This window comes from Hyaena hyaena, unplaced genomic scaffold (assembly GCF_003009895.1).
Source record: "Hyaena hyaena isolate Hyena2069 unplaced genomic scaffold, ASM300989v1 scaffold_475, whole genome shotgun sequence".
NCBI lineage: Eukaryota > Metazoa > Chordata > Mammalia > Carnivora > Hyaenidae > Hyaena > Hyaena hyaena.
In genome coordinates, this window is record NW_024081109.1 from 557,461 (window position 1) to 582,334 (window position 24,874).

Here is a 24,874-nt window from a genome sequence, read left to right on the forward strand (position 1 = left end):
TAAAGGGGTAGAACCACCCTTACATGACTCTTATTTGTCAAGGAGACTGACCTTAGAAGGAAGAGGGATGGAGAAACTTATCAAAAAGGATACACTTCCTAGGTATGTGAGGAGAGTTCAAGAACTTCTCCACACTAGTTAAAGTCTCCTGAATCCAATGAACTTCCATCAAAGATGCTCAGAAAATATACAAGACCACTAAACTATTATCTCAAATCAAGAAGATTCATAGAAAACGAGAGAGGCTCCTGGCAGATGTCATTCAGGTATTAAAGCAGGGAAAAAAAGTAGATTCTAAAAATTACTTTAAGCATACCATTTGTCCTGGGGAAAAGGCCAGGAAAGTTGATCAAAATAAAGATTTGTAAGGGTCAGGAAACACTGATTGTTAAGACCCAGGTAACAGGGCTGTTAACTAACTGGCTGATCAGGAAGATGTCATTTCTTTCATGGTTGATGGATGAGACTGAACATCTATTCCTTGTAAGATCCTTACAAAGTCTTGTTATTTCTGTTACCCAAATTTACCTAGAAATACAAGTATCATTCTCAGGATCACATATCTGGTCGTTGGTGTGGCTGATATTTGAATCCCAAGCTGGTGGACCCCAGAGCTCAGGCTTTTTCCTATGTGTTGCCAAATTAAAACAATGAATTTTGCTAATTTCCATATGCATTTGACAACCTGGATCAACCAGCCACCTTTCCAAATAAGTGCAGGTATGTAGGACACTCATCAGATCTGGAGGTAGTACTGAGTTGCAGCAGTGAAAATCATGTTGCAAAATGTAATTAAGATGCCCAAAGTGTCCATCATTTGGAGTTGTAGGGTGAACCCAATGAGATGACATTTAAGGGTGATAAAAATCAAGTTAGGTGTCTAGGTCCAAACAATAAGTGTGCAAGGATGAAGGGGCTATGTAAGGTTTTATTGAAGGTATAAATTTAGCCTAAAATGTATGGTTGTATTTGATAGTGTGTATGAAGTTCCTTAAGTAATATTATCTGTGTAATCTGGAAAAAAAATTTTATTTTTTGGAACATCAAATTCCTTATCTGTCGAATAGGGATAATAATTTCTATATCACGTGTTGTGGATAGAGAAGATAACATCGGTGCTGTGACGGACTAAAATAGGTCAAGATAAAACTGTTCTGACTCGCAGCTCAGTGCTCCTTGGACTCCATCAACATCAGACTGACACTGTCACAATATACCTCACAAATTCTCTCGCTAGCACACTGCATAGATTTATGCATGCTTATATGTCCGTAAAGGCATTCTAATTTTTTACATATTATTTCTATTTACATAAATTACACAAGATTTATACATAATGTTTGCTTTAAATCTCACATTCTGTGCATTTCTCCATTGCAAAGTAGCCATGGCCCAGGCAGCATTTGGAGCTAAAATGAAAGGCTTTATAATAAATATTACCCTTTGTGTGTGCATGGAAAATGGTCCCTTTCCCTAGTTTTCCCTGAGGGCACACTATTTTGGCTTTATTGTGACACTTCACTGTGACACTGCAATGAGGGAAAGCCATGCTTTACATGTCACTGAAAGAAATGCCACAAAATGCTAACATATCTTCTCAAGGTTGCCAGAAATAATTTCCACTGGGTTGTGTTTTCCCATCTGCGGAGCTCTGAAATGTTAAGGAAATAAATGAGCTCTATTATCTATATTTTTCTAGTAGATGAGAAAGAAAGAGAAAAAATACTCTCAGCCCTGCATTTATTGTTCTATTCAATCAAACTGTTGCTTTAAACATCCAGAGTCCTCGAGGGAACTTTATCAATGCACCAAATACCTTTCAACACCACATTTTCATATCTGTGGTTTTGACTTTATTAAATATCTTTAAAAGATCTGTATATTTACTTGAGAAAAATTTTTGGTTACATATTTGAGAAATGCTTCCATTTAGAAGCTCAGAGTCGAATTTGAAATGGTATTCCCTTTGATGATAATATATGGCTGAAATTTCATTCAAAACAATGATTGAGAAAAACAACAATTAGATAACTTTAATGATAGACTCCGGGCTGGAAGTTTGTTTAGAAGTCACATCTGTTGATCTTTCAGATTTCAAAAAAGAGTACAACAAATTAGGGAACTGTGAATTCCCAAAATTTGTCCAATAAACACTGGGCTCTATAGCTACAGTTTTCCAGCTTATATTCCACAGTAATAAATTCTCAATGCAAGTTACAAGAGGACATGTAACAAACTTAAAAATGCAGGTTATACTCTGAGTGCACTCACCTCAAAAAGTAAAATAGAAAAATCAATGGAAGTTATGAATCCCTGAGCCCATGGAAATTATTTATATGTTCCATTCCTATGGAATATTCATAGCAGATATTCCTATGGATTTCTTTTAATTAGGAAGAACACCAAAAAATTAACAATAGAACTCCCCTATGACCCAGCAATAGCACTCCTAGGAATTTACTCAGGGGATACAGGAGTGCTGATGCATAGGGGGACATGTATCCCAATGTTCATAGCAGCACTCTCAGCAATAGCCAAAACATGGAAAGAACCTAAGTGTCCATCAACTGACGAATGGTTCAAGAAGATGTGGTTTATCTATACAATGGAATACAATGAAATCTGGCCATGTGTAGCAACATGGATGGACCTTGAGGGTGTTATGCTGAGCAAAATATGTCAGGCAGAGAAGGACAGATACCATATGTTTGCATGTATAGGAGGATTAGGAGGAACTTAACGGAGGACCATGGGGGAGGAGAGGGGGAAAAATAGTGGGGGAGAAGGAGGGAGGCAAACCATGAGAGACTCTTGAATGCCGAGAACAAACCGAGGGCTGATATGGGTGGGGGAGGGAATGGGGGGATGGGCATGAAGGAGGGCACCTGTGGGGATGGACAATGGGTGTTATATGGAAACTAACTTGACAATAAACTATTAAAAAAAATAAGGAAGAACACCACAGACTTGTGGAAAGGAACCAAGATGCATAAATTTGAATTAAGATGATTGGCAGAAAAAATCAACGGTATGATAATTGAAAAAGAAAAAGAAATTAAATTATTATTATTTTCAGAGACATGATTTTATTTAAGGAAAATCCAAAAGAATCTACAGATAAAATATCAAAATAAGAAAGCTCATTTAATGAAGTCATTAAAAATTACTTGAGCTTCTATAAAGCATCAATAAAAAATTAGAGGGACCACCTGGGTAGCTCAGTTGGTTGAGAGTCTAGGCTCAGGTCATGATCCCAGGGTCATGGGATCAAGCCCACATCAGGCTCTGTGCTGAGCATGGAGCCTACTTAAGATCCTCTCGGGGCGCCTGGGTGGCTCAGTCGGTTAAGCGTCTGACTTCGGCTCAGGTCATGATCTCACGGCTTGTGGGTTCGAGCCCCGCCTCTGGCTCTGTGCTGACAGCTCAGAGCCTGGAGCCTGTTTCAGATTCTGTGTCTCCCTCTCTCTCTGACCCTCCCCTGTTCACGCTGTCTCTCTCTCTCTCTCTCAGAAATAAATAAAACATTTTTAAAAAAAGATTCTCTCTCCCTCTGCCCTTCTCTCCCACTCACTATCTCTCTCTCAAATAAAAAAAAATTTTTAATTAGAAAAAAGTTAAAAAATAAAACCATTTATAATGCAGATGTATAAAATACTTAGGAAGGAATCTAAAAAAGATGCATAAAACTTACACAAAACATTTAAAGAAAATTAAACAACTAAAGAGTGAAATATAAGATGTGCATGGAATAAAAGACTCAGTGTTAGAAGACTTCAATTCTTCCCAAATTTATCTATTAGATTCAATGAAATCTCAAACAATGTTCCAAAAATAATTTTTTTAGAAACTAACAAGTTAAGGGGCACCTGGGTGGCTCAGTAGGTTAAGCATTCAACTCTTGGTCACGGCTCAAGTCATGATCCCACGGTTTGTGAGATCGAGCCCCCCGTTGAGCTCTGCGATCACAGTGCGGAGCCTACTTAGGATTCTCTCTTCCTCTCTCTCTGCCCTCCCCTGCTCACATGTGTGCTCTCTCTCTCAATAAATTAACTTAAAAGTAGAAGTTAACAAGTTAATTTTAGAATTATGAATTCTATGAAAATGGAAAGAGCATACATACACCATCTTGACAAAAACAACAAAGTTGAAAGACTTATAGTTCTAAATGTCAAATAATTTATATTTATCATATAAATTATCTATAGTACTCAACATAGAGTGTTGTGATGCAAGCATAAACAAATAGACCAATGTAACACAACAGATATTCTATCCACCGGGTCCAGAAATAGGCTCACACTTATATGGTCAATTTTGGACAAAGGCATCATTGAGAAAAGGATTGTTTCCTCAGTGAACGGCACTGAGTCAATTCAATATCTATCTGGAAATAAAATGTCTTGACTTCTACGTCATAGCATATACAGCAAACAATTCCAGAAGAATTATGGGTTGAAAAGACTAAAAGAGAGTAGAAAAAGTAATCCGTTCAATGGGAGAAGGTATTTGCAATTTGTCTTTGCTTTAAAAAAAAAAAAAACCTTACATACAGAATATATAAGTATTTCTTGCAAATAAATAAGAAAATGACAATCAATTTTAAAAAGTGGGCAAAAGATGTGCACGAGCACTTACAAAAGAACATAAATGAAGAGGTGTTCAGGCTCTTTCAACTCCAAAGAACTGCAAAAATATATATTGGTTTCTTGGCTAATAAAGTGATAACAATAAGTAGAATCCTCTAAAACTTCTCTCTTCCCATCCCCAAAATAGTAAATCCAAAATCTTATATTCTAGAAAGAATAGTAAAGATTAGTGCCATCCTTAAACTTAGAGGATGTATGACCATATAATTTTTCCATTAAATTCACCAGTGCAGATTCTAATAAGAATGTTCCTGGTGATTAACAGCAGACTACCACAAGCTCAAACACATAATAGTTGTAACTGCAGCAGCTAGACCAAAAATGGAATCTTTGCTTTAGTAGATTAACACAGACTCAAATATGTGTTTTGCAGTCACTGACATGGCAAATTTATTTCCCATCTCTATCAGAGAGAAGAACCAGGCCAGTTAGCATTCCAATGATAAGGAAAAGGGTGTCGCTCTAAAGTCTTGGTGAAGACTGAGCAAATTCTACTGCCCTTGAGCATAGTACAGGGTGAAGGAACCTGAGTAATCTAGATATCCCACAACATTTCACATTGGTAAATTATGTTGACAACATGTTACCAAGAACAGATAGTCAGGAAGTAGCAAGTATTTGGAAGCTTTGGCGAGACGTCTGTGTTCCAGAGGGTATAAGGTAAACCAACAAAGATTCAGAGGCACACCATATCATTGAAGTTTTTAGGAGTTCGGGGGACTGGAGCATTCTGGATGTCCCCATTTATAATAAAGCACAATTTATCACATCTCACACTTTCCACCACTGAGAAGGAAGCAAAATGCTAGATGGGCTTCTTTAGGTTTAGGGGACAGCATACTCCACACTTGGGAATATTATTCTGACCCATGCATTGAGTGAAAAGGGAGATGGAAAGCTTTGAAAGTGCTGCAGGCCACACAGGCTACACAGTGGATAACCTTGCTGGTTGGACATAAAACCCAATAGAGCCTACGGTATGTTTAGAGATATCTGTGACAAAAGACAAAGATACTAACGGAGTTCATGGCAAGATCTGATGGAAGAAACACAACATAGACACACAGGTTCCTGGAGGAGGGCCATAACACTGCAGCAAAGAATTAGAAATTCTCAGAAAACAGCTCTAGTGGATATAGGATCCCTGAACTTGAGGCCAGAGATGGCCATCGTGAACTGATTTCTGTTAGATCTACCAAGTCATGATGTCCAGTAGGCATAGAAGTAACCCATCATAAGATGGAAAGTCCAACATTAGGCTAAAGCAAGTCTAAAGGAAACAAGCAAGATGAGCGATCAGACCTCCATAACACTCACCACTATGGTGGCAGCACCTCACTCTCAATAGCCACAGATGAGCCACATGTAGGGTCCTGATATCAGATACAAAGGAAGAGGATGAACCTGATTTATAAGTGAGTTGGCTCAGCATCTGAGTGCAATTGGAAAACAGTCTGCAGGTCACCCCTTATGGGCGGCTCTGAAAGGACAGAGAGAAGAAATCTTCGCAGTGGGCAGAGCTACAGGACAGGGCAGTGATGCAACTGGTCCTTGCTTTGCATGAAGAGGGAAGTTGCCAAGGTAAGGAAATATATGTACCCATAGGCAAAGTGAATAGTTTAGTTAGTCAGGTGGGGACAGAGATGAATGGTTTAGCTGGAAGACCAGGAACAAGAAGGTCTGAGGAAAAAGCATGTGAGTGGAGTTATGAAAGTTAGGATGAAAGTTGAAGGCCTTTGTCTCGTGCGATGACACCCACCACAGAGCACATACCAGGGAATAAGCATTAAACCACTATCCAGACATAATGGCCTGGTCAGGCATCAGCCAGGCTCTGTCTTTAGCTTTCAGGTGTTGTTGCAATGGAGTCACTCATGGAGTAGACTCAGGGGCAGGGGATGAGGCACTGAATAGACCAAAAACATGGATTCTCACCAAGACTGATTTAGCTACTCTTACAGCCCAATGTCCAATCTCTCAGCAAAGTAAATAAATGGCACACAACTAGTATGATACCACCACTTGAGAAGACTAACCAGCCAGTGGGCCCTTCTCATTCTGGTTGGGGCAGCAATTTAACTTGACTGGGATGGACACGTATGTTGGATATGGATCTGCTTTTCTTGCCTTCAGAGCCTCACAGCACCACTCTCTGAGGGCTTACAGAATGTTTGTTCCACCAACAAAAATTCTTATACATCTCATTGGACCAAGAGACCCTGTTAGGAAGATGGCTATGGGAACAAAATAGTTGGAAACACTGTTATTATCACTTACCACACACTGCAGAAATGGCTGGCCTGATGAAGTGATACAATGGCTTCTTGAAGGCATAGCTGAAATGCTACCTTTGGAGGTGATACCCTGCCAAGATGAAATCATATGGCATTTGTTTTTCTCCATCTGACTTATTTCACTTAGCATAATACCCTCAAAGTCCATCCATGTTGTTACAAATACAAGATTTTATTCTTTTTTTTTATGGCTGAGTAGTATAGTATTCCATTATGTGTGTGTGTGTGTGTGAGAGAGAGAGAGAGAGAAAGAGAGAGAGAGGTATCTTCTTTCTCCGTTCATTCATTGACAGACACTTTGTTTCCACATCTGAGCTATTGTGAATAGTGTTGCAATGAACATAGAGGTACATATATCTTTTCAAATAATTTTTTTTGGTTTTCTTCAAATAAATACCCAGAAGTGGAATTGTTGGAATATATGATAGTTTAAAAAAAATTTTTTTTGAGGACTCTCCTCTCTGTTTTCCATAGGGGATCCACAAATTTACGTTCCCACCAACAGTGCACAAACATTCACTTTTATCCGCATCCTCACCAAGACTTGTTATTTCATGTCTTTTTGATAATAGCCATCCTGGTGGGTAGGAGATGATATCTTATTGTGATTTTGATTTTATTTTACTGAGGAGTGATGTTGAACATATTTTCATATGTCTGTTGGCCAACTATATATCTTTGGGAAAATGTCTATCCAGATCTCTGCCCATTTTTCAATCAGATGGTTTGTATTTTGTTGTTGTTATTGTTGTTGGTATTGAGTTGTAAGAGTTCTTTATATTTTTGGATATTAATCCCTTAGCAGATATATGATTTGCAAATATCTTCTTCCACTGAGGATGTTGCCTTTATGTTTTCCTGATTTTTTTCTCCATTGTATGGAAGCTTTTTGGTTTGATGTAGTGCTACTTATTTTAATCTTGTCGCCATTGCCTTTGGAGTCAGATCCAAAAAGTATCACCAAGAGCAATGCCAAGGATCTTACTGCCTATGTTTTCTTCTAGGAGTTTTGTGGGTATTGGACATATATCCAAGTCTTTAATCCATTTTAAGTTAATGCATATGGTATTAGATAGTGGTCCAGTTTCATTCTTTTACATGTGGCTGTCCAGTTTGCCCAATACTATGTATGAGGAGATTGATCTTTCTCCATTGCATATTATTGTCTCCTTTGTCATAAATTAATTCACTATATATGTGTGGGTTTATTTATGAGCTCTACATTCTGTCCCATTGATCAATGTTTCTTCTTTTTTTTTTTTTTGGTGAAAAAATTTATATTTAGATATAGCCAGCTGGCCTCAGTTTAGATGATCGCAATTTTGTTGGCAACATCCAAAGCATCAGAGTCAGGAGCCAGTCAAACATAAGCTTTCTTTCCTCAGTGAGGCCTGATCTGAGTGTTGACCTTGGCCACGTCAATGTCATAGAGCTTCTTCACAGCCTGTTTGATCTGGTGCCTGTTGGCCTTGACATGCACAATGAACACAAATGTGTTGTTGTCTTCTGTTTTGTTCATGGCTGACTCGGTACTCAGGCAGAGCTTGATGATGGCATAGTGGTCAAGCTTGTTTCTCCTGGGGGCGCTCTTTTGAGGATATTTGGGCTGCCTTTGGAAATGCACTGTTTTGGGCCACTGGAATGTAGATGATGTACAGATCTTCTTTTTTTTATGACTGTGGATGCCTTTCAGCACTGCTTTCTTGGCCTTTAAAGACTTTGCTTTGGTTCTGGTTTTGGGAGGGACAGGGGCTTCCTTCTTCGGCTTCGGGCCATCTTCGTGAAAAGCTAATGTTTCTATTTTTATGCCAATACCACACTGTTTTGATTACTATAGCATTGTAATATAGTTTGAAATCAAGGAGCGTGATGCCTTCAGCTTTAATCTTCTTTATCAAGATTGCTTTGGCTATTCAGTTTCTTTCGTGGTTCATATAAATTTTAGGATTGTCTTTTTCTATTTCTGTGGAAAATGCCATTGGAATTTTGATAGGGATTGCTCTGTATCTGTAGACTGCTTTGGGTAGCATGAACATTTTAACAATATTAATTCTTCCAATCCAAGAGCATAGAATATCTTTCCATGTATTTGTGTCTTCCTAAATTTATTTCATCAATGTCTTATAGTTTTAGAGTGCAGGTGTTTCATATCCTTGGTTAAATTTATTCCTAGGTACTTTTTAATGCAATTGTAAGAATGTTTTTAAATTTCACTTTCTGACAGTTTGTTGTTAGTGTATAAAAACACAACAGATTTTTGTATGTTGATTTTGTATCCTCCAACTTTATGGAATTTATTAGTTCTAAGTTTTTTGGTGAAGCCTTTAGAAAAGTCTTCTATGGGGCGCTTGGGTGGCTTAGTCGGTTAAGCGTCCGACTTTCGCTTAGGTCATGATCTCGCGGTTCGTGGGTTCGGGCCCCGCGTCGGGCTCTGTGCTGACTGCCAGCTCAGAGCCTGGAGCCTGTTTCAGTCTGTGACTCCCTCTCTCTCTGACCCTCCCCTGCTCACGCTGTCTCTCTCTCTCCTAGAAATAAATAAAAATATTAAAAATAATAATAATAAATAAATAAATAAAACATTTTAAAAAAAAAGAAAGAAAAGTCTTCTATGTATAGTATCATGTCATCTGATAATAGTGACAGTTTAACTTCTTTCTTACCAATTTGGGTGCTTTTTATTTATTTTTATTGTGTGATTGCTGTGGCTAAGACTTCCACGACTAGATTGAATAAAAGTGGTGAGAGTGGACGACCTTGCCCTGTTCCTGATCTTAAAGGAAAAGCTCTCAGTTTTTCACTATTGAGTATGATGTTAGTTGTGTATGACCTTTATTATGTTGAAGTACATTCCTTCCATATCTGCTTTGTTGAACATTTTTAGCATAAATGGATGTTAAATTTTTTCAAATGCTTTTTTTGGTATTGATTGAAATGATCATAACATTTTTTATCCCTCATTTTGTTAATGTAGTGTACCACATGGATTTATTTGTGGATGGTAAGCCATCCTGGCATTCCTGAAATATAGCCAACTTGATCACAGTATACAACCTTTTTCATGTATTGTTGAATTCAGTTTGCTGACATATTTGTTGAGAATGTTTGCATCTGTGTTTAGCAGGGATATTTGCCTGTTAATTTTCTTTTTTTGTGTGTTGTCCTTTTCTGCTTTTGTAGCCAGGTGATGCTGATCTTGTGAAATAAGTTTGGAAATACTTCATTCTCTTCAATGTTTTGAAAAATTTGGGAAGAATAACTATTGAATCTTTTTTTAATATTTGGTAGAATTCACCAGTGAAGCCATCTGGCACTGGACTTTTGTTTTTGTGGGGGAGGTTTTGGTTACTGCTTCCAAATCCTTGAAAATTGGTCTATTCAAATTTTCTATTTCTTCATTATTCAGTCTTGGAAGATTTTATGTTTCTAAGAATTTATCCATTTCTTCTAGGTTGTCATATAATTGTTCACAGTAGTCTCTTATGATCCTCTGTATTACTTTGGTATCAGTTGTAACTTCCTTTCTTTCATTTCTGACATTTATTTGAGCCGTCTCTTTTTTTCTTATTAAGTCTAGCTAGGAGTTTGTTAATTTTGTTTAACTTTTCAAAGAACCAGCTCTCAGTTTCATTGGTCTTTTCTATTGTCTTTTTGGTGTCTATTCCATTTATTTCTGCTCTGATATTTATTATTTCCTTCCTTTTCATGAACTTTGGCCTTCATTTGTTTCCTCTTTTTCTCATTCTTTTTGGTGTAAAGTTAGTTTATTTGAGATTCTGAGTGTAAAGTTAGATTATTTACCTGAGATTTTTCTTCTTTCTTGATGTAAGCTTGAATTGCAATGAATTTCCATCTTAAAACTGCCTTTGCTTCATCCCATAGATTTTGGTATGTTGTATTTTCCTTTTCACTTGTCTCAGGTATTTTTTTATTTCTCCTTTGATTTCTTCATTGACCCATTGATTATTTAGTAGCATGTTGTTTAATTTGTGATTTTTCCCAGCTTATTTTCTGTGATTGATTTCCAGTTTCATACCACTGTGGTTTGAAAAGGTGCTTGATATTATTTCAATATTCTCAAATTTATTTGGACTTATTTTGTGGCCTAACATTTGATCTATCCTGGAGAATGTTCCATGTGCACTTGAGAAGAATGTGTATTCTGCTGCTGTTGGATGGAATGTTCTGTTTAGTCCATCTGGTCTAATGTGTCAATGTTTCCTTTTTTATTTTCTGTCTGGATGTAAGTTGGGTGTTAATGTCCCCTACTACTATTGTATTGTCATTGATTCCTCTTTTTAGGTCTGTTAATATTTGCTTTGCATATTTAGGTGCTCTTATGTATGATGTATAAACATTTATAAATGTTATATTTTATTTGCTTATAAATGTTATATTTTCTTGTTATATTTTCTTTTAAGTCTATTTTGTCTGAAATAAGTATAGTTACCCCAACTCTTTTTTTCTTGGTTTCAATCTGCATGAAACATCTTTTTCCATCACTTCACTTTCAGTCTGTGTGTTTTCTTACATCTGAGGTAAGTCTCTTGTAGGCAGAATAAAGATGGGTCTTGTTTTTTGTCCATTTTATCCACTCTTTGCCTTTTGATTGGAGTATTTAGCCCATTTACATTTAAAGTAATGATAGATAGGTATGTACTTACTGCCATTTTGTTCACTGTTTTCTGGCTGTTTTTGTGGTTTCTGTCTGTTCCTTTCTTCTTCTCTTGTTTTCTTCCATTGTGGTGTGATTCCTTTCTTTGGTGTTTTTTTTAGATTGCAGTATCATTGTTTCCTGTGTATCTACTATAGGTTTTTGCTTTGTGGTTACCATGATGCTTGCATATATCAGCTTATATATACTGGTCTATTTTAAGTTGATAGAAAGTTCAGTTTGAACACATTCTAAAACTACGTTTTTATTCACCACTGCCACATTTTGTATTTCTGATGTCTATTTTATTTTTTAATTTTTTGTTTCTTAATTTTTATTTTTATAGTTACTTTTTTTTAACACTCTTGTCTTTTATCCTGCATATTAGTTTTATAAGTAATTACTGACTTTACTATATATTTACCTTTACCAGTGAGCTTTTACCTCCATACATTTTCTTGTTACTAATTAGTACCCTTTCTTTCAGCCTAAAGAAGTCCCTTTAACATTTCTTGTATGGCAAATTTAATGGTGATGAATTACTTTAGTTTCCCCTTGTCTAGAAAACAGTCTATATCTCTTTCAATTTTGTTAACCTTACAAGTATAATATCCTTGGTTGGAAGTTTTTGTCTTCAGCATTTCTTTAAAAAATTTTTTAGAAATGTTTTATTTATTTCTGAGAGAGAGAGAGAGAGAGAGAGTGAGCAGGGGAGGGTCAGAGAGCAGGGGAGGGTCAGAGAGAGAGGGAGATACAGAATCTGAAACAGGCTCCAGACTCTGAGCTAGCTGTCAGCACAGAGCCTGACACAGGGTTCAAACCCACAAACCTTGAGATCATGACCTGAGCTGAAGTTGGACACTTAACCGACTGAGCCACCCAGGTGCCTCTATTTTCAGCATTTCTAATATATCATGATACTTCTTCCTGGGCTGCAAAGTTTCTGTTGAAAAAATCTGCTCGTAGTCTTATGGGTGTTGCTTTGTACATAGCAAGTTGTTTTTCTCTTGCTGTTTTAAGATTCTATCTTTATCTTTAATCTTTGACTTTTTAATTATGATATATCTTGGGGTGGATCATCTTATTTGAAACTCTGTGGACTTCATGGATCTATCTGTTTCCTTCCCCAGGTTAGGGATGTTTTCAGTCATTATTTCTTCAAATAAGTTTTCTGTCCCTTTTTCTCTTTTCTTTTGAGACCCCTAGAAGGGAATGCTGTTATTATATGTTGTCCTATAAATCCTTTAAGTTATTTTCATCTTTTAAAATTCTTTTTTCTCTTTGTTGCTCTGTTTGGGGTGATTTCCACTGCCATGTCTTCCAGGTCACTGATCCTTTCTTCTGTTTCACCCAGGCTGCTGTTGAACCCCTCTAGTGTATTTTTCAGTTCAGTTATTGTATTCTTCAGTCTGTGGCTTCAGTTTGGTTCTTTCTTACAGCTTCTGTCTCTTTGTTGAAGTTCTCTCTGTGTCCATCAATTCTTCTCCCAAGATTGGTGAGCATCTTAATGATCATTACTTTGATTTTTTTAATCAGGTAAATTACTTATCTTCCTTTAAAGATTTTTTGTGGGTTTTTTTGTTTGTTGTTTGTTTTTTCAGGGATATTATCATGTTCTTTTGTTTGGAGCATATTCTTGTTTCTTCATTTTGCTTGATTCTGTGTTTATTTCTATGTATTAGGTGAACAGCTCTCTCCTAGGCTTCAAGGGGTGGATGCAGGAAGACTGAAAGAGTGTTTTAGTCTGTCGTCTGTTCAGTGCTCTGAAGATGGTAGCCTACCAAGAATTAGCTCTACAATGTTTCAGTCCCTTAGGACTGAAAAACACAAGCCCTCATACAAAGCCAGACATTCAAGGGATGTCTCCTGTGTGGACTGCATACAACCACTGGGCCAGGGCACACCACCCACTGGCTTTAGGGCCATGGCGGGGCACCTGGTCATGGTAAGCATGTCTACTGGCAATATACACTTTTTAAAAATGATTGTTTATTTATTTTGAGGAGGGGAGGGGCAGTAAGAGAGGGAGACAGAGAATTTGCACTGTCTCTGCAAAGCCCAACACAGGGTTCAAACTCACAAACTGTCAGATCATGACCTGAGCCAAAATCAAGAGTCAGCCACCTAACTGTGCCACACAAGTGCCCCTGGCAATATGCAGGTTTAATGATTGTTGTATAATGTTATGTCCTTGATAGTTGAATATATGGGTCCAAGAACCAAGAGGAGTGGCTTGGTGTACCATAACTTCCAGTCGCCAACTTGAAGGACTTATACATCCCTTACCCCAAATGTAGGCTGTGTGGGTCTGATGATTTTGGTCCCCAACAGGAGAATGCTTACATCAGGGAACATAGTAAAAGTCCTATCAAGCTTTAAGCCCCAAATGCCTCTCAGTCATTTGGGCTTCTTATGCTGGGATATCAGCAGGCAAAGAAGAGTCATCATCTTGCCAGGAGTAATGGACTCTGATCACTGGGAGTAGTGAGGTTGCTATTACATTTTCAGGACACAGAAGAATACAGTTAGCACCCAAGTGGTCCACTGAGGTGTCTCCTGGATTTTCGTAGCCAAACCTGGCCAACGAATCAACATGTGCAACACATAGAGAATCTGAATGTTATGGTGACCTGGGGCTCAGATCCTTAAAGAGGGAGGTCTGAGTCATGCCATCAAGTAAGCCATCTATATAAGCAGATGTACTTGGCAAGGATGAAGGGAATGGCCAGAAGAGTAAGTAGAAATTAAACTTAATATATGAAGCAGTTGGATTTGCACTGTGACATGTATACTGTAGTGGTTACCATGGTATGCCATTACCCGCTCTCCACTTCAGGATTAAGGTATTCTTTTCCCCCACCTAGTGAAAGTGCTGTAATCTAATGGATCTTAGCTGAATCTAGGGGAATTGTCCTTAGAGAACTAACTAACTCCAATCACATCCTCATAGGAGCAGCCCACATGCACCCTTGCCTTAAGGAAGGACAAACTCTGAAGAGCAATCTCAGAGCTCTCAGTAGAAATGGCCCAGGCTTTTGCAGCAACTGCATTGCAATTCAGTTTCTCCCCATGTGCACTCCTGCTGCCTTTGCTTCTCACAGATGCTGTTCCCATGAGCGTGTCTCCCCGCCCACTGAAAACAAAACAAAACAAAACAAAACATTGTGTTTCACATTTATGTCTCAGGGGATCTAATGTTGGGTAAAAACTGATAAGATTAGCCCTGGGGGCTGAAGGGGGGTGCTGGTGGCTAGGCTGGAAGTGCTGGTAGGTGCGAAGCTCACCCTTGACCTACAGAACTCCAGTCCTTCTTGCAATTTTTGTTCTGAGTGAATTCTTGGTCTTGGCTGCAGTATGTAGCTTTGCTCTTGACTCCATTGAGGCAAGAAGATGAAGGCACAATTCACTATTACTTAGACAACCAGGAACATTGATTTTTTTTACTTGAAAGACTGATCGTAAAAAACATGTTAGTTTATTTGACAACACAGTGTATTGTTTTGACATATGTTTTTCACATCACTCCATTGGGATATCCATTCATGGTGAGCATTATTCTGTATTCAACTTTAAAATTTGGAAAAATCAACATATTTCAGTGACTTTTTCAAGGAGCTTGTTATTAGCTCAGTAGAATAAAATATACAAAAGTGTGAAACATGATCTCTGTTAAGAACTCATAATCTAACCTCAGAAGAGAAAGGAAACACATGAGACGAAAATACTGACAAGAGAGAATATATAATTATGTTTGAAATGAGGGACACAGGAATATATGAGACAGTAGGTCAGAGAAGAGGTAGACAGGGTAGATGGTCTTGTCCCTGTGTTTCAACAGACAAACTTCCTTTTGGTGATATAAAACACCACCTACTGAAGCCTAAGAACCTCATTTAAAAAAGAGAGAGAAAAGAAAAGAAAAGGGAATCTTAATATTATGCACTAGAAAATTGGGTGTTCAATATTTTTCCAGTGTAGTTTTCACAAAATGAACAGATTACCCTAAATGCCTAAATCATTGCTGGTAAGAATATAGGAAAATGTGCAGGAATTTTTACCCCAGACATGATGGTACATCTGATGCAATGTTATATTTTCTCTGCAGATTTTTTTTTTTAAATTTGAGGCATTGTCACTTGCTTTCCTGAAACCCTCCACCCCAGTAGCTACTCGACTGCACTTTTAGGAAATCAGGAGACTGGACCCTGTGGGCAAGTGAAAAATCTTGTCTTCATTTGAAATGGGTCTCATGATTCTGAGAAAGCCTAAAAGCTACTGTAAATGGCAGATTTACTTTTACAAAAGGAAGAGTATAGAGATATTGTTCATTCTTTGAGGATAGTGCCTGAAGCTCACGAACCAGCTCTCAGCTATTTCTTGGAAACTTATGACCATGCTCATGTTTACAGAGCTGTGTCAAGCTAGAGTGTGCCCAACAGTAAACCTATAATTTAAGCTTCTCCTATTACTCATGTCATAAACTCAGCATCTAAGTTGTTGCTATTTATCAATGGCTGGTTTGCTGTCATGGAACACTGATTCTCCTGGCAAGGTTATTTGATGATATCAGGTTTATAAGAGGGGGGAATTTTTTCCCCATAAGGCCAGAGCTAATAGATGCTTCTTTCCTCATTTAATTGAGATTAAGTTTTATGAATGATAGATTAATTGTCTAAACCCACAACAGTTTTTTCATAAAATAGTCACGCCATTAAAAGCCACATTACAATAATAATAATAATAATAATAATAACCTACTCTGAATTGTGAGGTAAAAGGTAAGTGGCACTAAGAAGACTCCCCACAGACCTCCCACTGCTCCTCTGGGCTGGTGAACACACCCACTTCCGGATGTCATTCCAGCAACATTGTCAGAGCTCACCGCCCCTCTGCCCACACAGTGTTTGGCATTTACCACAATCATAAAACCTACCCCTCTGAATTGTAACTGTCTCACCCAGTAACCTGGAAACATCTGCAAGAGAACGAGGCTGTTTCTGGTTTGCTCTTATAGCTCCTGTGTGTAAGACCTGTGTCTTAGTAACATGCTTAGTAAACGTTCATTGAAGTTCAACTCCACCCAGATGGTAGCATATGAAAATGATGTCAGTGCAAACATGAACCTAGGGAATTGCCTTTCTCCAAGAGATGCATCAAAAAGAATGACCATGATGTTATGACCCAATCAGTTCCAAACTCTGCTCTCCAAGAATACAGAAAAATCATGCCATTTTAAAAATAATTCAATCCTCATGTGAACCAAAAATGTTAAAGAAAGAACCAATCATTCATTAAAACACAAAATAGTACACCAAACTTTGTGGTGTAACATAAAATGTACATTTCCTTATGTATAACCAAAGGCGAACGATATTCCTTAGGTAAATAATGTAGGAACCACCAAACTTCTTTTAATTGCCTATAGATTGACTAAACAATGGAGTTATTGTATAACAACAGCTTAGCCATGCAATATATAAGTAGTTCATTGATCTTTTCAGAAACATAATATGGTGGTTATACAGATTTTCCCCCAAAAGAAATTGGATATAATAAGATAATATCAGATTTAAAGACAGCAAGAGATGATCATTATGTGGATTTCAGGATTAGGATACTGAAAGAATTCAGAAATAATTTAAGTACAGAAAGAGATTTGGTGTTGTTTGCTAGGAAATGTAGCTTCATTAAAGCCAGACTGTTATTTTAATTTATTAATGCTTGGGGACACCTGGAGGGCTCAGTCAGTTGAGCGTCTGACTTCAGCTCATGTCATGATCTCATGGTTCTTGGGTTCAAGCCCCAAGTCAGACTCTGTGCTAACAGCTCAGAGCCTGTTTCAGATGCTGTGTCTCCCTGTTTCTCTGCTTCTTCCCTACTCACACTCTGTCTCCCTCTCTCATTCTCTCTCTCTCTGAAAAATAAATAAACATTAACTTTTTTTAACTTTTAATACTTCAAAATACTTTTGTAAGTACATAAAATAAAAAATATATGTGGTTTTATATTTTGTCAAATATCAGTATAAAACTAAAAGAAAAATGAAATGTAGGGGATCTTATTTTAATCCTGAAGAAATACAAAATGAAATTCACATAGTTCATGGATGTTTATCTTATCAAAATAGTATATTTGAGAAGATATTTTAAATAATCCCTACTTAAAAAAGACCTTAAAAGATTATTGCATCATCTTAATTGATCTATGATAGTATTTTTTATCGATTCTATCTACTAAAAGAATTAAATGTGGTTGAATAATAATAGTATTGTGACAATTCAAGTTAAATGCATTTGTAGAATTGAGTTCAATGTGATTCTTTTTACTGTAACTAATGAGTCAACAATCTGAATTCTTTTATTTGAAACTTCTATTCCTAGCCAATAAAACAAAATAAGTTAGAATAATGAGAGCTGTGAAATTCCATAATAATGGGGATAAAAATGCAGTATTTTTGTACCTTATGTTAGTATATGATAAGAACACATATATTCATTTTTTGGTATATTCACAAATACTTAGGTTTAGAAGAAAATAAAGTGTACTCTCCTTTAATTTTCTTAGCATCATATTTTATAAATGTATATAGCAATTGTGCTACTAGCAGAAATTCTGTTAGCAGAAAATGCTTTCAAAAATGGTTAAATTTAAAGGGCAAAACACTTAGGTGCGGCTGAAGTGGGGGTTGGGCGATGTCCTCACTCAGCCCCAGGCCCCTCCCACTTCCCTGAGCTGGGTCAGCAGGACCCCTGGGCTTCCAGGGTGTCCTTGCTTTCTAGAAAGGAACAATACCTGCTGGCTCTGATCTTCCCGGGGGACATGGTTTTTAAGCCCCAAACTTCAAACTTGAAAGAAAAAGAAATCTTAAATATGAGTATCTTAATATTATTTTCAAAACACCTCCATGAAGTCTGTGGAAAAGCTTCAATCATCTTGCCATTTAATCAATATTCCATTTTATTTTGTTTGGTGAATGTCTTGTCAGGACTGACATCCTGTACATCTTCTCCCTGACTTTAAACCTTATTCACACTTTACTTCTACATATTTATACTTTATGTATGTGTGTGGAGCATGGGCCGGGGCTTCCTAGAGGTTATAAAGTGTTTGCTTTTATCATCTTGGCACTGGGCAAGCGCTCTCTGCAGCTGGAAGAGAAACAGAACTCTTACATGCACACTTCGAAGGAAAGAAAAAAACAGTTAACTTTGTCATTAAACTTAGGGTTCAAAGTAAATTGCAGTCATTTAAAAATCAGAATGAGAACTTTAGGGTTTAATGGATGGTACTGAATAGAATATAGACCCTTCCTCCTGCCAGACATTGGCAAAATTCCACTTCAGCTGCATTTTTGAATGGAGCATCAGAAAGGAGTAAGTGACAGTGATTATAAAATACACATAAAAAAGTGTCCACTTTAAAATTACTTTTGAACAAAAATGGGGCACTTGGGTGGCTCAGTTGGTTGAGTGTCTCTTGATTTCAACTCAGGTCATGGGATCCAGCCCTGCATCAGGCTCCCTGCTGAGTGTGTAGCCTGCATGAGATTCTCTTTCTCTCTCCCTCTGCCCCTCTCCCTCTCTTGCACTTTCACTCTCTCTCTCTCAAAAAAAAATTACTTTTGAACAAAAATAACAAAGATAATTAATATTTAACTCATGAGTATGTGAAAAAAAAATTCAAGAGCATGTGAACTTGCAAGACAACTCAGAGGGAAAAAAATGTTTATTGTGGACAACTTCATCAAAAATTACCTCTATTATGCACCATGCCCAAATCCATTGAATATCAAGTGCTACATGTTTGTGATGCAGGTATAGCCTTATTAATGAAAATGATCTGATTTATTTACAAAGTAAAAACCATTAACTAATGATGAGGTTTGAAGCTTCTTTGTTTCTGTGGGTCAATCACTCCCAGAAACACTCAAACCAGGGCCACATAAGTAAAATCAAGTTAATTTAGTAGAGCTCTAAATGAAGATCAGGAAGCACAAAGGTTTCATTAGTATCATAATGAATAAAGTAGAGGTGTCCTTCTGTTCCGTAGTATGAACACTTTATTGTCTTTTTCCCAAGATGTGCATTCCTGAATTCTCTCTACAGAGTAGGCTTTGAATGATTATTGAGTATAAAGCTTAATATATGTTTGAAAATTTGATGTAAGAATTAAATATTTTTACATACAATGGATAATTATAACCACATCTTGCATATCAAAAGCTAATAGAGTGCCTGTTTTTCTTTGAAATGTATTAATTCACTACTCCTAGATGAAATTTATATATGAATACGTATACCAGGTATTATTTATATTTGTATTATTTTGTAGTAAGAAGGGGAATCATGTTATTTTTGTTATGTGGAACAGTGTTTATCAAAGTTGGCCCTTTGATTAGTCACTTTTTTTTTTTCTGGCAACTCCCCCTGTGATTTCTATTACAGATATTTTTCAGTGTTCAAAAGAATGTTTCTCTCAAGTTCAAGTAGGGTAGACCTAGCGTGGACATGTAGAAAAGAGATTTGCAGAAGGACAAATACTATGAAAAGAAGGAGAGTTGAGAGAGGGGGAAAGAGAATGAGCTAGAAGAGATCACAAAGAAGTCTGGAAGTTGGGCTGGGAGGAAAGGAAGGAAACTAAGCATGGGGGAGAGGACAATTTGATTATCAAAGATGAGCAGAAATAACACGAGAGCAGTCTAAAGTGGGAAAGACTGGGAGACACAGACACATCAACAGGAGGGAAAGATATACCCACCGATAGGCACAAATACAAAGACAGAACTTTACCAAGTAATATGAGTAACTCCAAGGACAGATGCCTTTTTAAGAGCATGTGCCTGTTTCATGACTACTCTCAGAAATGCCAATTTTATTTCTTGACATTGACCTGAATGCAGATATTTGGTCCATGAATCTAGGTTCCAGCCTTGGTCCCCTGAACTAACATAATAGAAACCTGCAGATATGCACAAGGTCTTTGCTATGACACAGAATTGTCTGATATTTTGAATGTTCTCAATTATCCTTCTCAGCTTCATGAGGCCATATTATGAGTCATTTCACGGAACTGGCTGCCATGCTGGACTATCACTTAAAAGGAGGAACAAGGGTTAAAATTGCAAAGTGAGTACTGAGTTAGTGGGCGTCACCTACTTTAATATGTTGTTATAATTACATGTACATAAATGCATGTGTAATGTCTCTGTGTGTAAGTCTGTGTAAGTGTATACAGATACACACACAATTCTGCAAGCTGTTTGACTAGCAGCCAAGCGCCCAATTGAATCAGACATAACTTACTCAGAAAGGCTGTCCCTGCTTTAGAAACACGCAGCTGCCGATGAGCCTTCAAGTCCCACACCTTGCTTCCCGTAACCCAGCCCCTTCTACATGTACCTGTGCCTTCCTTACCATCTACCACCAGAGTTTCTGAGGAGCTCTTCCTCTGCCCCCAGACTGTCCCAATGCCCACAGGCCTGGTCACAACACAGTGCTCCTGTCTCCCAACCGAGCCGGCTGGCCACCCCTGTGGGCCACTCGTAAGATGCCCTCATCCGCAGGGGTAGGAGCAAGTCACTATCTTGCCAGTGCCTCCATTCAAATTTAACCCTCCATCACATAATCCTTTTCTTTTTTAAATTCATATTCTCATTCAGAATATTACAAAACTGCTTTCCTGACACCAGCAAAGCAACTGGGAACCCAGTTCTGAGCCACAGTTCACTCATGCAGACGATGTGGACAGCCATGCTTCAGGGATGGGAGGGCTCAGGATATACTCATTCACCATTTGACCCATACACTGGTTGGCTGGGCTTTGGGAAGCCATCTTGTGAATTGTTATTTATAAGGCTGTTTTCCTGATTAACGGGTATCATGAGGTTAAAACCCGTTTTCAGGCTTGGTTTACAGTTATGCCTTTGTTTTAGATGTAGAAATAAACAATATCAAGGCTTAATTCATTAGGCACAAAAATGGGAAAAAATAAAGACATTGGGTCTTACAGTATAACCTTTCTTCTGATACATGATTTTTCATTGCTTTAGGGGGTGGCAATCTTGTTCAGGATGGGCAAGTAGAAGTGGGTTTGAAGTAACAGAGGGAATTGGTTTCCATATATACTCAAGGAGCAACCTCTGTTCTTTTCCATTCCTTTTCTTTTGACCCCCAGCCACCCAAACCCACAGTAAGCCAAGAACCAGGCTGATCGAAGACTTCGCCATTTGGTTGAATTTAATTCCTCCTTACAGAGTGCCCGCTCTCTGCCCACAAGAGTTGCCTGAGCGCATACCCTCTTATCTTTCCAACCCAGGTCAAACCCCACCAGGATCCGCTGCTCATTCCACTATGCTCCTTTACATAAATCTATTTTATAGGAACTACTATACTGTGTTTTCATTACCTGTAGGCTATTTCCAAAATTGTGAGTTCTTGTCTTCTTTCAGTGTTTTCTGTAGCACTCAGAATACACTTAAACAAAGATCTTCATTAGCTCCTTATGTGTGCATCAGGCACTATTCTAGATTTGGGGATATTATCAATGGAATAAAAGATCTCAATTCCTGCTCTCAAAAAAGTTAACAATGTTTTGAAAAGAGGTAGACTAGAAACAAGGTAATAGGTAGTTGTAAGTAGTTGTACTTCATGTTAAAAGGTATTTTTTTTTTCCACAAAAAATAAAACAGGGAAGGAGAATAGAGAAAAGCTGAGAAATGAGGGCATTTTAAAGGCTGAGGTCAGGGAAGCCCTTGCTGATAAAAGGCATTTGAGTAAAGACCTGAAGCAAAGGAAGGAGAGAAACTTGCAACAGTGCAAAGAACAGCATTCTAGGCAATGAGAACAGCATGTAAACGCCTGAGGCATCAATAGGTCTGATCCAGGGAAGGGCCTAAGTATAAGAGGGACAATGTAGAGGTCAGAGAGACCAGTCAGAGTAAGAATTTTTTCTTTCCTTTGCGAAAGGGGAAACCCACTGTAAGGTTTTGAGAAGAGAGCTGACATGATCTGAGTTTCACTTTAACAAGATCATTCTGGCTGCCTTGTGGAGAAAACTGCAAGTTGCTAATGATGGAGGGGAGACAACCAGTGAGGAGGTTATTTTAAGAACTCAAGTGAACAGTGATAGCTTGGGAGCCTAGAAATAGCAGTGGAGGTGGTGAGAAGGGGTCAAATTGTGGGTCTATCTTGAAAGTCAAGTCGTAAGAATGTTCCCAGAGATTGCATTTAGAGTGTGAAGCGAAAGGTCAAGGTCAAGGGTGGCTCTAGGGCTTTTGTACCTCCCCGGTTACTGGTTACTGATATGGACAGAACTGTGGGTGTGTCTAGTTTATAGAAGGTCATGAGTTCAGTTTTGGATTATTAAGTTCAAGATACACATTAGAGATCCATTTGGAGATGTTGACTACAAAGTTGGTGTCTGAAGTTTAGAGAAAAAAGGTTTATTTTTGTGTAAATGTATTAAAAGCCTGAATGAGATCCCCAAAAGATCCCCAGGAAAACAGAAAATAGAAAACAAAACAAAACAAAACACCTGGGGGGATCCGTGTTTAGAGTCTGGGGTCTTGAGGGGGACCTGTCAATGAGAACTAAGACGATACAAAGAAGTCAGAGGAAATCAGGAAGCATGTCGGGTCGGGATGCCAAACTTCTTTAAAAATGGGGGCACCTGGGTGGCTCAGTTGGTTAAGTGTCTGACTTCGGCTCAGGTCAGATCTCATGGTTCATGGGTTCGAGCCCCGCATCAGGCTCTGTGCTGACAGCTCAGAGCCTGGAGCCTGCTTCCGATTCTGTGTCTTCCTCTCTCTCTGCCCCTCCTCCACTCATGCTCTGTCTCTCTCGGTCTCAAAAATAAATAAACTATAAAAAAAATTTTAAAAAAATGATCAGGGCAGGGGTGCCTGGGTGGCTCAGTAGATTGAGCATCCTACTTCACTCAGGTCATGATCTCTCAGCTTGTTGGTTGCAGCCCTGCATCGGGCTCTGTGCTGACACCTCAGAGCCTGGAGCCTGTTTGGGATTCTGTGTCTCCCTCTCTCTCTGCCCCTCCCCTGCTCACATTCTGTCTCTCAAAACAAATAAAATAAAACATTTTAAAAAAAGATCATGGCAGAATGAAACCGCAGGTCATTACATCAAGGAGCCCAGACTTGGTGATCCTGCAGGACAGTCTGCGGGCTTTGTGTTAGCTCCCGTCTACAAGGACACGAGGTCCTCGGAGGCTCCAGAGCAATGACCGCAAACACTCTGAGGGGCCTGGAGTCTAAATTCTCTCTGTTCTCATTGGGCTGACCCAGAAGAACAGAGTCTACTTTGTGCCCCCCCACAGGGCAAAGGTGATGGGGAGTGTGCCCTCAGGGACATACTGCAGTCCTTTCCTTACACATTTCCTTACACTCCGCTCATCCTGATTTTGAAACAAGTCCCTAGAATGCATCTCCCCCCCAAAGTTTGAGAAACGTCTCCAAAGTGCCTCCTTCACAGATGAGACTGCGCTCCTGTGCCTCAGGCTGAGAACCAGGGTGAGGATCTTTCCAAAACCCCATGCTCATTTCATTCTTTGTGGACACTGTTCTGTACCTGGTGCCCCAGCCTTGGATTTCTCCTAAGTGATCACATGACCAGCGGCAGCTTTATTTCTGACCTTGTAGCTTGAGGCCACTGCTGTCCAAAGACTCATCATTGTGTGAAGGCTGATCCTTCACACAAATACAGAAATATGAATTTTTATTCCAGTTCTGATTTCTATTCCTGACTGAAAATGACCAAAGGAGACCAAAGGAGAAGTTAACAGAATTAAAAGCATCTCCCTTTTCTGTCTGACATGTTAATAAAATATATTTGTAGAGGAAGACACTTACTGACAGTAGAAATATCACTTAGAAATGAATTAGAAGCCAGCTAGAGGAAGCTGGTTTGTAGTTAAGGAGCCAGTGAGAGTTTGGCTGGCTAAACAGTCTTGACCTCAAAGGGACAGAATGAAGGAAAGAATCTAAGAATTTGGAACCAAAGAAGTTGTGGGCACTATATAAAAATAGTTAGAGAGTTGACATTACATAGGAATTCCTTTACGATGAGTTACTAACTGCATTACTTATTCTAAAAACAAACATTGATAGTCAATGTAAAATAAAATATTTTTTAGTAACATCATGTACTAGGGATATAATAGTGACTGAAATAGATTCTTCCTTCTTAAAAAGTTGACCAAATGAAAATGTAGTGAGGCAAAATTATATGTGACTCATAAAATTTTTTAGGTTTTCATTGGTTTTTTTCCCCAAA

The 24,874-nt window shown here is 38.3% G+C and overlaps 2 protein-coding genes across 2 annotated transcripts in view; both read right to left on the bottom strand.

The window, feature by feature from the left end:
• The window catches only part of ST18 (ST18 C2H2C-type zinc finger transcription factor), a 145,975-nt gene that overhangs the window by 65,476 nt on the left and 55,625 nt on the right, over window positions 1-24,874 (bottom strand). The window contains exon 8 of the mRNA XM_039254270.1: window positions 6,924-7,010. Within this exon, the coding sequence (XP_039110201.1) occupies window positions 6,924-7,010 (87 nt within the window). The remainder of the gene's footprint in view (window positions 1-6,923; window positions 7,011-24,874) is intronic.
• On the bottom strand, window positions 8,247-14,408 carry LOC120246640 (60S ribosomal protein L23a-like). The gene is given in 2 exon segments (XM_039254259.1): window positions 8,247-8,737; window positions 14,396-14,408. Coding segments are annotated over 2 exon segments (504 nt in total).